This window comes from Melospiza georgiana, chromosome 28 (genome assembly GCF_028018845.1).
Source record: "Melospiza georgiana isolate bMelGeo1 chromosome 28, bMelGeo1.pri, whole genome shotgun sequence".
In the NCBI taxonomy this organism is placed as follows: Eukaryota; Metazoa; Chordata; class Aves; order Passeriformes; family Passerellidae; genus Melospiza; species Melospiza georgiana.
Window position 1 is genome coordinate 629,983 of NC_080457.1, and position 13,237 is coordinate 643,219.

At 46.5% G+C, this 13,237-nt stretch overlaps 1 protein-coding gene across 1 annotated transcript; it reads right to left on the reverse strand.

Moving 5' to 3' along the window:
- Positions 1–952: 952 nt before the first annotated feature.
- On the reverse strand, positions 953–4,081 carry HOXB4 (homeobox B4). Its single transcript, XM_058041886.1, is given in 5 exon segments — positions 953–995; positions 1,308–1,578; positions 3,418–3,763; positions 3,981–4,000; positions 4,003–4,081. Coding segments are annotated over 5 exon segments (684 nt in total). The 5' UTR covers positions 4,007–4,081.
- Positions 4,082–13,237: the final 9,156 nt, after the last annotated feature.

Below are 13,237 nucleotides of genomic sequence, written 5' to 3' on the forward strand. Positions count from 1 at the left end.
AGTTTGTGATCCTCCTTCTGGAGGGATCTGCTTTCAGGATCTTCCTCCTTGTGGGATGTAACTTTGGGATCTTCCTCAATGGATCTGCCTTTGGGATCCTCCTTGAGGGATGTGACTTTGGGTTCCTCCTCCCTGTAGGATCTGGGGTTGGGATCCTCCCTGTAGGATCTGCCTTTGGGATCCTCCCTGTAGGATCTGAGGTTGGGATCCTCCCTGTAGGATCTGCCTTTGGGATCCTCTCTTTGGGATCTGCAGGGATCAGGAGGAGGAACTGACCCGATCTTGGTGCTGGGTAACGAAGAGCAACCCGACCTTTAACCATGGATCAAACAATCATTAAATAATGATAAAAATTAAAATTATCCCATTTCCCTCTCTGCATTCACACGAGTTCACACCCCAAACAAGCACACACATCCATGGGGGCAGTTATGGGGCCGCAGCCGGTCTGTGGGATCGGGTTTGGGATCCTCCTCCTTGTGGGATTTGAGTTTGGGATCCTCCTTGTGGGATCTGCCTTTGGGATCATCCTCGAAGGATTTGAGTTTGGGCTCCTCCTCCTCCTTGAGGGATCTGCCTTTGGGATCCTCCTTGAGATATTTGAATTTGGGATCCTTCTCCTTGTGGGATTTGCCTTTGGGATCCTCCCTGTAGGATCTGCGTTTGAGATCCTGCTCCTTGTGGGATGTAACTTTGGGATCCTCCCTGTAGGATCTGCCTTTGGGATCCTCCTCCATGTAGGATCTATCTTTGGGATCCTCCCTGTGGGATCTGCAGGGATCAGGAGGAGGAGCTGACCTGATCTCGGTGTTGGGTAACAAAGAGCACCCCTGCCTTTCCCCACGGTTCAAATAATAATTAAAATAATGATAAAAATTAAAATGATCACATTTCCCTTCCTGCACTCACGCGAGTTCACACCCCAAACACGCACACGCATCCATGGGGGCGGTTATAGGGTGACCGCTGGTCCGTGGGATCGGGTTTGGGATCCTTGTTGGATCTGGGTTTGGGATCCTCCTCCTTGAGGGATGTGACCTTGGGATCCTCCTTGAGGGATCTGCATTTGGGATCCTCCTTGTGGGATCTGCCTTTGGGATCCTTGTTGGATCTGACTTTGGGATCCTCCTTGAGCGATGTGACTTTGGGCTCCTCCTCCTCCTTGTGGGATCTGTCTTTGGGCTCCTCCTCCTCCCTGTAGGATCTGGCTTTGGGCTCCTCCTTGCGGGATCTGCCTTTGGGATCCTCCTTGTGGGATTTGCGTTTGGGCTCCTCCTCCTCCCTGTGGGATCTGCGTTTGGGATCCTCCCTGTGGGGCCTGCAGGGCGCTGGACGAGGAGGAGCTGGACCTGACCTTGGTGTTGGGCAATTTGTGATCCTTCTTCCACTTCATCCTGCGGTTCTGGAACCAGATCTTGATCTGGCGCTCGCTGAGGCTCAGGGCGTGCGCGATCTCCAGGCGCCGGCGCCGCGTCAGGTACCGGTTGTAGTGGAACTCCTTCTCCAGTTCCAGAACTTGCTGCCGTGTGTACGCCGTCCGCGAGCGCTTCGCCTCCCCGCCGCACAAACCGGGGTTCACTGCCGGGCCGTGGGGGGAAAAAAGGGGGGAAAAAGGTGTGAGAATATTAAAAATAAAATGGGGGCAGGTATGTGAAAATATTTAAAAGTGGGACAATGTGAAAATGTAGAAAATGGGGAGGAAATATATTGAAATACAAAAAAAAAAAGGGGGGGGGGAAAGATGTGAAAATATAAAAAAATAAAAGGGAAAATATGTGAAAATATTAAAAAATAACCAGGAAGGAAATATGTGGAAATACAAAAAATGGAGGGGGGTGGGGGGGAAATATGTGAAAATACCAAAAAATGGTGGAGGGATATGAAAATATAGAAAAGTGGGGGGGGAAGATGGGGAAGTATTTAAAAATGGGGGGGGGGGAATGTGGAAATATAGAAAAATGGGGAAAGATGTGGAAATACCGAAAATTGGGGGAGAAATATGTGAAAGCATAGAAAAATTGAGGGGGATGTGAAAATATAGAAAAATGGGGGGAAGATGTGGAAATACCAAAAAATGGGGGGAGAAATATGTGAAAATATAAAAAAATGGGGGGGGGGAATATGTTGAAATTCCAAAAAAGGAGGGAATGTGAAAATATTAAAAAAGGGGGAAATATTAAAAAAAGGGGGAAAAAAGTGAAAATACACAAATAAAGGAGGAAATATTTGGAAATGCGAAAGAATTGGGGGGGAGAATGTGAAAACATGAGGAAAAGAAAAGGAAGAACATGTTAAAACACACAAAAAAGGGGAGGGGGAAAGATGTGAAAGCGTGAAAAAAAAAAGGAGAGAAAATGTGAAAACACACAAAAGAAAGGGAAAAAAGATGTTAAAACACACAAAAAGGAAAAAAACCCGAGGGGAAAATATAACAAGAAAGAAAAAAAAGAAGGGAAAACACACAGAGAAAAGGGGGAAATATAAGGGGTAAATAAATGAAAAAAGGAGGAAAAATAAGAAAAGCAGAATTACCAATCTGTTCCTTCAAAGGGGTCTTTCCCCCTCAAAAAAATCACAAAAAAAAAAAAAAAAAACGTCACAGATTCTTTGTAAGGGGAGATTTGCTTTAAAAAAAAAAAAAAAGGGAATCGTTCTAAAAATGCCCCCAGAGCCGAGGTGCAAATCTGCACCTCTTGGTGGACGCGGATTCCTGACTGAAGGTTTTTCCGAGGCCCCCCAGACGCGATTCCCGTGCCCTGCGAGGGTGGAAATTCGCGTTTGTGCGCTCGCAGCTCTGCCGGAGCAGCGCGGAATTATCCCCAAAAGTTCCCCCCGCGCGCTGGGAAAGGGGCGAGAGCGGGGGCTGCGGGTTGGGAAATGCCTCCCTTGAAAAAAAGTAAATAAAAACGAGAAAAAAAGGGGAAAAGGAGGGGAGGGAAAGAGAAGGGAAAAAAAAAAGGGAGGAAAGAAAAGGGAGGGGAAAAAAAAACCTGAGGGAAAAAAAGAAAAGAGGGCAGGGGAGGGGAAAACAGTAAAACTTTACTCAATCCGCCACTTAAATACAAATTACCAAAACATAAAACTTCACTTAGGAAGATTCAACAGCCATAAAAAAAAAAAAAAAAAAAAAAAAAAAAAAAAAAAAAAAAAGGGGAAAAAAAAGTAAAAAAAAAAAAAAAAAAGCAAAGTAGCTGGAAGAAACTGGAGGAGGATGGTAACAGAGACTTCAAAGGCACATGGCCAAGCAGAGCAATAAAAATTTATGGAGGATGTAATTATAGCGCTCTGCAAAGCGGCGCTCGTAAATCTCCGCCGGGCGCTCCTTTCACAAGTGCCGCACAGGCTTTTCCGCGGGCCCGCGAGGTGCTACTCCGGCTATAAAGCGAAGCCCTTTTCCCCTTTTCTCCCCGCACTCACCCGAGCTTACGTGGACTTTTTTCATCCAGGGGTAAAGCACGGGCTCGGCGGGGCCGCGGCTGCAGGCGGGGGGCGGGCTGGGGCTGCGCGGCCGCGGCTCGGCGGCGCCTCCTCCGCGGGGCTGCGCGGAGCCCGGGCACGGCGCGTACGGCTGCTCCGCGCAGGCGGCCCGCGCCCCGGGCCGGTACATCGCCTCGTCATGGTGGAACGGAGCGTCCCGGTGCCTCTGGTAGTACTCCGGCGAGTGACTGGGAAGGTAATCGCTGTGGGAATATTCCTCGCAGGGTGGGAACTTGGGGTCCACGTAGTTGGAGTTGATCAGGAACGAGCTCATGGCCATTAATTTCTTGGGGGTTTAGCGCGCGCGCGGGGGGGGAAGGAAAACAATTATATCTGTGTATGTCTATATATATATATATATATATATATATGTGTGTGTATCTGCCTCTCTCTCCTCTGTCTCTTTCTCCGCTTAAAATTTATTCGTGCGCCCCCCACCCGCCCGCCCGCCCCCCCGCCTCCCCTTCGGTGCTTTTCCTGTTTGGCGGAGCCCTCCTACTCACTGTCAAGTGAACAAAGTTGGCTCCATGTGACAGCGCGGGCCAATGGCGAGGGCCACGCCGAGCCCCGGATAAGGAAACCTGCCCAGGCCGGGCTCTCCCGGGGCCCCCCGGCATCCCCGGGGAGGCGCTCGGGGGGCGTCGGCTGCCCCTCGGTCACCCCCGGTCACCCCCGGTGCCCTCCGGTCACCCCCGGCCACCCCCGCTGCCCCTCGGCCACCCCCGGCCTCTTCGGCCCCTCCGGCCACCCCCGGCTCCCCCCGCCCCTCGGGGGTGTGTCCTGGGCTGGGGGCAGCGCGCCCCCCCCTCAGAACGCCGCCAAAAAGGGAATAATTCGAAGGAAAAGCGGAATTTTCAGGGGGTTCGGGGGCGATCGCGGCGCTGCCTCCCCCTCCCCAAGCCCCCGCAGGCGCAGCTGGGCCGGGCCGGGGTCGCCGCCCCCCGAGGGGGGGTGTGGCAGAGATGGATGGGGCTGCGCGGGGATCGATACGAAAGGCAGCAGCGAAATCGGGGTGCGGGGACCCCAAAGCCAAACCTCCCCAACCGGAGCCAGCGCTGATGAAAAATCATTACAAAAATTATTGCAATTATTGCAAACCAAATTGACCCCAGCCCTGGCGCAGCTTGGCCTCGCCCTTCTGGTCATGAAGAGGCTTTGAAAGGCTCCGAGACCCCCCCGGAATCCCCCAATTCCTGCGGGCAGACCCCAAACGCGCTCGGGGAAAGCGGCGGCGGCAGCAGCGAGGAAATTTTATTGATTTGTGAATCCGTGTCAGAGCACGCGAATTAAAGCAAAAGCGGGCGAGTCCCGCTCTGAAATGTCAGCGACAACGCCCGCGACCCCTCCCCAAATGCCCCAAATGCCCCAGACCCCAAATCCCCCTCGCAGCTCCTCCTTTATCTCCCAGCACTGATAAAGTTTTATCGCGGCAGCGCCGGAGTTGAGCTGAGGTCAAACCCAAAGATTTCTAAAGCGCTTTTCTGGCCAAACCCTCGTTCCCACCCTCCTGGTTTTTGAATTTTTTAGGGTTTTTTTGGGGGGGGCTTTTATGGCTTCTGGGTTTGTAGTGTTTGTGTCAACTACATATTCCCCTAGATACGAATTTGTGACCCAACTTCCTCCACACAAATTCGGATCTACAGGGTACATATAGAAGACAGTTGCGTCCTCCTCGGTTCTCAGATCTTCTCCTACCGCCACAATTCTCTTCTGGGGCAAAATTTGGGGTTTTTGGGAAATCGGGGCTGCACCCCAGGAAAATTCCCCGCCCAGGGGAGAAGGCGATTCGTTAAAGCAGCGAGGCTGCGGAGCGCTTAGAGAGGAAAATCGGGATTTTTCCACCTTCCCCTCCACACCTTGGGCGTTATTTTGGGGTGAAAAAATCGGTTCCTGGGGTGAAGGTGGAGGTGCGGGCGCGCAACGAGCCGCGGACCCAAAAATCCGCCTTTTAAAAGAGAAATCCCCCAAGCTCCGTCCCCACCCCGCCCTGGAAGTCTCGTCACGATTTTCTGGTGGGCAGCGCAAAGATTTCATCCATTTCTCGTTGCTGGAGGTCACCCAAGGTTTGGGTTTAGCCGTGCGGGAAAATGGTAAAAAAAAAAAAAAAAGAAAAAAAAAAGGAAAAAAAAAAAAAGAAAAAGAAACAGATGAAAAGAAATCCAGAATGTAAAGGCAGATGGGACGACAGGTTTTTTTTTAATGACAGGCAATTCTTTTTACAACCCGAGAAAAAGATCAAAGGCGTTTCATTTCCGAAAAAAGGGATATAAAGCAATAAAATATTCATACTGTCTAGGTAATGAACCTTCATTCGGAACTAATGAGGGTAGCATCATGTTGAGATTTCGTTTAAAATTACAGTTGCCCAAGAGATTCAAAGTAGAGCGGCCCCCCCTTTCTTTGCTCTTTTTTTTTTTCTTTTTATTTTCCCCTCTCTTTTTTTTTTTTTTCTTTTTATTTCTTTTTTTTTTTTTTTTTTTTTTGTATTTCAAAAGGCAGAACATTTTCAGGTCAAGTATCTCCCGAATTAATTGCATTTAAATGCCGCAGCAGAGAGGGCACCGGGGAAAAGCTGCATTTACAATTCCTGTCAATGTATCCGGCACATTCCAAGAACTCCCGCATTTTCCATTAAAAAACAAATTAAAATTTCTGGCCAAGAATAAAATCCCCGAATTCTGGATTTTCCAGGTGCTTTCAGGTGAATAATCGCTTTTTCCTGCCGAAAGCTCCCGGCTAAACCCCGAATGACCAAGCAGCGCTTTAGGAACAAACCAAAGGCATCGAAGGAAACCCCAAAATCATTTCAGACCCTCTAAAAACCCCAAATTTCCGGCAGAAGCAGCGAAATCTTTTTTGCACCGAGCAGAAATTCCCACCTCAAAATTCACCTTTTCCTCTAAAACCTGCCGGGAAAGTGCGGAGCCAAACCAACACCGCGGCCACGGACGCCATAAAACACCGGAATAAATCCCGTTACGGCTCCTTTTATTTTTCATTTCATTTCAATCCCCTTTTTATCTCTTTGAGATTTTATTCTTCCTTCATGACCCCTCCAAGCCGATTTATTTATTCCGTTTTCTGCCGCCCCAGCGCTAGGAATATCCAGGCCTTATTCTCTATTTTTAACCCCCTCCCACATCCCTTTAAAAAAAAAAAAAATCGGATTTTTTTTCCGCTCGGCGGTGACAGCGCAGGGCCGGCATTGCCAACCAGCACCCCTAGCGTCGGCCAGGATTTATTTTCCCCCAAAACACCTCGGAGAAATCTCCCCTGATCCCAAATTCCCAACCCCTCTTTCACCTTTGGGATCCCGCGGAAATTTCTCATTGATTTTTTTTTTTTGGCAGTTTTTTTTTCCCCCCATTTCAGAGCAGCGCGGGGTGACCTCGGGGATTGGCATTTTTGAGGAGGGGGTCCCCAAACCCTTCCCCAAAGGGGGCCCCGGCGCCCCCGGCCGGCCCAGGTGCGGTTCCTACCTTGGCTCAGCGCGGCTCCTTCTCCTCGGGGCGCTCCCGCGAAACTCGGGGAGCTTTGGAGGCGAAATCCCGCAAAAACCCCCCAAAAATCCGCATGGCCCCCTCTCCGCTGCCCCCGCGCCGCTTTTATATGGCGATAATTCACCCAAAACCCCAAATTTCCTTCTCGCTCCTGCCAAAACCCCAAATTTCCCTCTGGCTGTCCCCAAACCCCAAATTTCCTTCTCGCTGCTCCCAAAACCCCAAATTTCTCTCTGGTTTCCCTCAAACCCCAAATTTCCCTTTCGCTTCCCCCAAACCCCAAATTTCCCTCTCGGTTCCCCCAAATTTCCCTCTGGCTCCCCCCAAAACCCCAAATTCCCGTCTCTCCGCTCCCAAATTTCCCTCTCTCTTTCCCCAATTTTCCCTCTCGCTGTCCTCATTTCCCTCTCTTTCCCCTCCTTCCTCCTCCCGTCCGGCCCTGGCGTTTTTGGGGTTTTGGGGGTGATTTTTGGGGTTCATTTCGGGGCCGCTCCCCGCCCCGCCGGCCCCGCATTGTCCCGGCGCTGCCGCGGAGGCCCCGGAGCGCCGCGGGCTGGGAAAGGCGCAAGTTTTGGTATTAATCTCATACTTTGGCAGTCTTTGTTAAACAGCGAGGCGTGTCCGCAGCCGCGCTGACCCGCGCTTCACCCCGAACTTTTAATTTTTTTTTTCTCTTCTTTTTCTCCCTTTCCACCCGCCCCGAGGTGTTTTCCCCCGCTCGGATCTTTCCCCTTACCGAAGATGGAGATTTATTTTGTTTAATTTGATTTTTATTGCTTTTTTTTTTTGCTGTCTCTCTCTCCCCCCACACTCAGCGTCGCAAAAACGCCAAAGATTTTGGGGGTTTTTATTTTTCTTTTTAATTAGGGTGGGATTTATGTGAGAGGTTTAATCCAGGGCAGAACGTGGAATAAATAAAAAAAATCTCGCGGATTCTCTGAGGTGGATAAAGGCAGGCAAGGAGAGGTGGGGATGAACCCACACCTGCTTTGAGATGGGAAAATTCCGATTTGAATTCCGATTCAAATCCCGCTCTAAACTCACCAAAAACGCCCCAAAATTGGAATATTTGGGCGAATTCAATATTTTGGCACGCGAGGAGCTGCGGGCAGGGTCGGGCTCCGCGTCCCTGCGGGAATTCCCTTTTCAGCCCCGCTTTTACCACCAGCTCCGACACGGCCATAAAGGGCGATTGGGGACGTAAATCGCGATTAAAAAGCGTATTCAATCGATTGCCGGGCGGAAAGAACCCCGAGAATGGGGGCAAAACCCCCAGAAATGTTTTTTTTTTTTTTTTCTATCAGAAAAACCCTGACCCCGCGCTCAGCCCGAGAGATAAATTAGAAATATCCTCGAAAATGATCCCTTTAATTTCCTCTGCCTCCCCTCCCTGCCCTCCCCTAAATCGAGATTTAAACATCGCAGGGCAGAGCTCGGGAGGCGCCGCCAACAAACGCGCAGAAATTCCAATTTTGGGGCGATTTGATTGCGGCCAAACGCTACCTGCTCGTTGTAGTCGGCCGAGAACGAACGGGATTTATTGGCCATTACCTGGCCCGGAAAGCGGCGCGGGGAGGAGTGCGGCGCGCAGATAAGTGCGGTAATTACCGCGCTTATGGCAGATGGATCGCCGGCGCTTGGAAATCCGCGGCAAATTCACGGCAATTAATTAAATTTCCCCTTATCAGGCGAAACAAAACGCTTCTCCCGGATTTTTTCACCTCGGAGCCCGCGCGGGGAAAGCAAATGGATTTTCCAGAGCGCCTTTCCCAGGGCTCTAATATTCGCCCTTCTTTCTCTCCCGAGGGGAAAAATGAGCCTCGTTAGGGGGGATTTAATCCCTGGAAATGTTGGAAAGCTGGCAGGGAGGAGGGAAAAAAAGGAATAAAATAAAATAAAAATAGAAATAAAATTTAATGAGTGTAAATATGAAAACAAATGTAAAATAAATACAAACGTAAACATAAATAGAAATAGAAAATAAATACAAAATAAGTATAAACAACTATAAAATATAAATATTATATAAATATAAAATGAATATAATATAAAATATCAAATGAATATAAAATATAAATAGAAAAAGACAGATAAAAAATAAAAATAGAAATAAACACAATCAAAAATAAATCTATTTTTTAAAAGCCAGGCAGGAGAGAAAATTCACAGGGATTTTAAAAAAAAATTATATATATCTATTTTTAATTCCACTTTTTTCCAGGAGGGTTCGCCTCGCTCCGAGTGTTTGCTTAAGGAACGGTGGAAAGGATCTTCCCCCGGTCCCAGTGCAAATAATATTTAAGAGTTTGGAGGGTTTCGAAGTCTGGCAGCGCAGAAATAACTTTGGGACGCCAAGGGAAATATTTATTATCTCAGTTCATTAAACTGCTGCGGCGGGCGGAGCGGAGCCGCGCTTCGAGCCAGGAATAAAAAGCGTTTGAGCCCAATTCCCGCTGCAAAATAAGATAATAATAATAAAAAAAAATTAAATAAAATCAAACCGGGCTCCTTCGCGGCCCGAGCCAAGCGGGCACTTCAAACCAGCGCCCTCCAATCTCTCAATAAATTGAATTTTCCAGCCCTCAGCCCTCGGTGCCGCCCATAAATCACGGCAGGTTTCCCACGCTGAGGTGGGAAGGGGAAGAAATCGCGCAGGATTTTTTTACAGTTCCATTTTTTCACAATTCCATTTCTTTACAATTCGATTTTTTCACAGTTCCGTGGTTTGAATTCCCTCCCGGACACCGGGAGCGTTTCTGAGCCGCGATGTCCGAACGGATTCGCTCCGACCCTGGCAGATTTTCCTTTTTCTTTTTTTTCCCCTCGGATAATTTAAACCCTCTCCAAACAAAATTGACGCCGGAATGAAAATTATTTTTTAACTGCTCTCGTTAATATCCTAGAGGGACCTGGGCGTAATTGGATTTAATAAATGCATTTCCCTGAGATTCCGCTCGTTCCAGCCCAAACGGCGTTTCGGGGCTTATCTCAAAAATTGCCTTTATTTCCTCGCGGGAGAGACCTGAACCAACCTGGGGTTTAAAATTTTGAATTATTTTATTTTTTATTATTTTAAATTTTTTTCAAGTTGTACTTGTATTTATTTTTAATGATTTTTATTTTGAGTTATTAGTTTCATTTTTCTTTTTAATTATTTTTCTTTGTATTTTATTTATCCTCTATCCTTTATCCTTTATCCTTTATCCTTTATTTTTATTTTCTATTTCTATTTCTATTTTTGTTATCATTTTAGTTACTATTTTAATCATTATTTTTCTATTTTATGTTAATTTTCATTCAAAGTTTCATTTAAATTTCTAATTTTTTTTTCCAATTTCATCCCTATATTTCATCCCTCTCAACTCAACTTTCACCTCCAATTTCCCCCATTTCCCACCCAAACCCGGCATTTATTCCCGTTTTCCCCCTCCCAGCCCCTGCCGCCCCTCCCGGCCGTTCCTCCCCCTCCTTTCTGCGCCGCCGTTCCGTTCCCAGCCCCGGGCCCGGCCTGAGCTCGGTAAACTTTTGACCCTGGGCTCGGTGACCCCGCGGCCGCGCTCCCTGCGCGCCCCCGGCCCCGTCTGCGCCCGCCCCGCTGCCGGCGGGGGCAGGAACGGCAAAATGCAGCCCGAAAATGCTAAATAATGCTGGATAGTGCTAAATAATGTTGAATAACGCTCCATAATGCTCAATAATGCTCCATAGTGCTAAATAACGCTAAATAATGCCCCATAATGCTCCATAGTGCTAAATAATGTTGAATAACGCTCGATAGTGCTAAATAACTCTCCATAATGCTAAATAACGCTAAATAATGCTCCATAATGCTCAACAATGCTAAACGGCAAAATACGGCCCAAAAATGCTAAATAATGCTGGATAGTGCTAAATAATGCTGAATAATGCTCGATAGTGCTAAATAATGCTCCATAATGCTCAATAATGCTCGATAGTGCTAAATAATGTTCAATAATGCTAAATAACGCTCCATAATGCTCGATAATGCTAAATAACGCTCCATAATTCTAAATAACGCCCCATAATGCTAGATAACGCTCCATAGTGCTAAATAATGCTCGACAGTGCTCCAGAATGCTAAATAATGCTCAATAACGCTCAATAACGCTCCATAATGCTCAATAACGCTCCATAATGCTAAATAATGCTCCATAATGCTCCACAACGCTCCATAATGCTAAATAATGCTCAATAACGCTCCATAATGCTCAATAACGCTCCATAACGCTCAATAACGCTCCTTGCCTCGCCATTTCCCCTCCCCAGCCGAGAAGCGCAAAAATCAGAGTTTGAACTGCACAGCACTGGGGTAGAGCGGGGATTTTTTATTTTATTTTTTATCCCTCCCTTCCACTTTTTTTAGCTGAAATATCAGATATTGCTGATTCCCCTTTGGATTTTTATCTGAAATATCAGATAATTCTGATTTCCCTTCCTCTTTTCTTAACCTGAAATATCAGATATTTCTGATTTCCCTTCCACTTTTTAAATTTGAAATATCAGATAGTTGTGATTGCCCTCCCTCTTTTTATCTAAAATATCAGGAAGGGACCAAAAAAAAAAAAAAAAACCTTAACATTTTGTAGTGTTATTTCTCTTTTATTGGCGAGTAATAAAAGACAAATAACGCTATGGCCCTGATGGTTTGACTTCTATTATTCAAGGGATTTTTACTTTTATCCAGTGAATTTGCCTCGCTCTGATATTTTGACTTTTTTATTCAGGGAATTTTTACTTTTATTACTCACTGAACTCTCCTCGCCCTGATATTTTGACTTTTCTTATTTATGTTACTGCTATTGCCATAAACAACAATATTTTTCTGATATTTTTACTTTAATTGTTTATATTACTTCTATTACCATAAATACTAATATTTTACTGATATTTTTATTTTATTGTTCAGTGAATTCACCTCACCCTGGTATTTTTACTTTTCTTATGTATATTATTTTATTATGATAAGCAACAATATTTCACTGATATTTTCATTTTATTATTCAGCGAATTCGCCTGATACTTGCCACTTTATTATTTATATAGCTTTAATTTTGGGATATTTTTCCCAGGTATTTTTTGGGCGTGCGAAGAGGTTTTGGGGTGAATCCTGAAGGTTTCGGGGCGGCCCCGGGGGGGTCCCGGGGGGTTTCGGCCGCAGCCCGGCCGTGAACTTGGTGTGAAGCGAGCTCTGCTGGCTGCTCGGGGGCGTTACAAGCCAGCCCAAAAAACCCCAATCCCACCCTAAAAAAATCCCTTTTTTTGTCCCAAAATCACCAGCCAATGTCCGAGCCCAAACCCCCAGCACTGGGGTTTGTGTGGACCCCAGAGGCGGATAAATAAATGAGAAATACATATAAATAAATGAAATATAGATATAAATAAATGAAATATAGATATAAATAAATGAAATATAGATATAAATAGATGAGCTAGATATTTATATATATGAGATATAGATATTTATATATATGAGATACAGATATTTATATTTCTGGCCGGGCTGTATATATCCTGCACATGTTAAAAAGAGATAAATCACCAAAAAAAACCCCCAAAAAAAACCCTAAAAAAAGCCCAACCTGCCCTTCTTTCAACGCTGGCTGTCAAAACAGTTTCTTTGCGGGGCTATTTAGGGAAACAGGACACGGGAAAAGCGCGGCGGGCTGGACACCTCGCGAGTGAAGTTATCAACCTCCTTCCAAATGTCATTTATTTCACCCCAGACGGGGGGAAACGGGCAAAGAGCGGCTCGGAAAGGAAATTTCGCGGGGCTGGGAAGGGATCCCAGAGAGGAGGAGCTCGAAGCCATAAAAGTCATTTTTGGTTTTTTTTTTTTTTTTTGTAAATTGGGAGGTGTTTGTGAGGAGGAATTGAAATGAGGAGTTTGGGTTGGTCGGTTGTTGTAAAATGGGGAGAGGGAAAAATAGGGGAAAAAATGGGAAAAATAGGGGGAAAGGGGAAAAAATACGGGAAAAGGGGGAAAAGAGAGAAAAGAAGGGGGGAAGTGGGGAAAAGGGAATAAAAAGGGGGGAAAGGGGGATAAAAGGGGGGAAGGGCGAGAAATAGGGGGAAAGTGGGAGAAAAATTGAAAAATTGGGGGAAAAGGAAAAAAAGGAAAGAAAAGGGGGGAAGGGGGGAGAAAAAGGGTGAAATGGGGGAATAATGAGGAAAATATGAGGGGAAAAAGGAAAAATAGGGAAAAATAGGGGGGGGAGGGGGAAAAGGGACGATAAAAAGGGAGG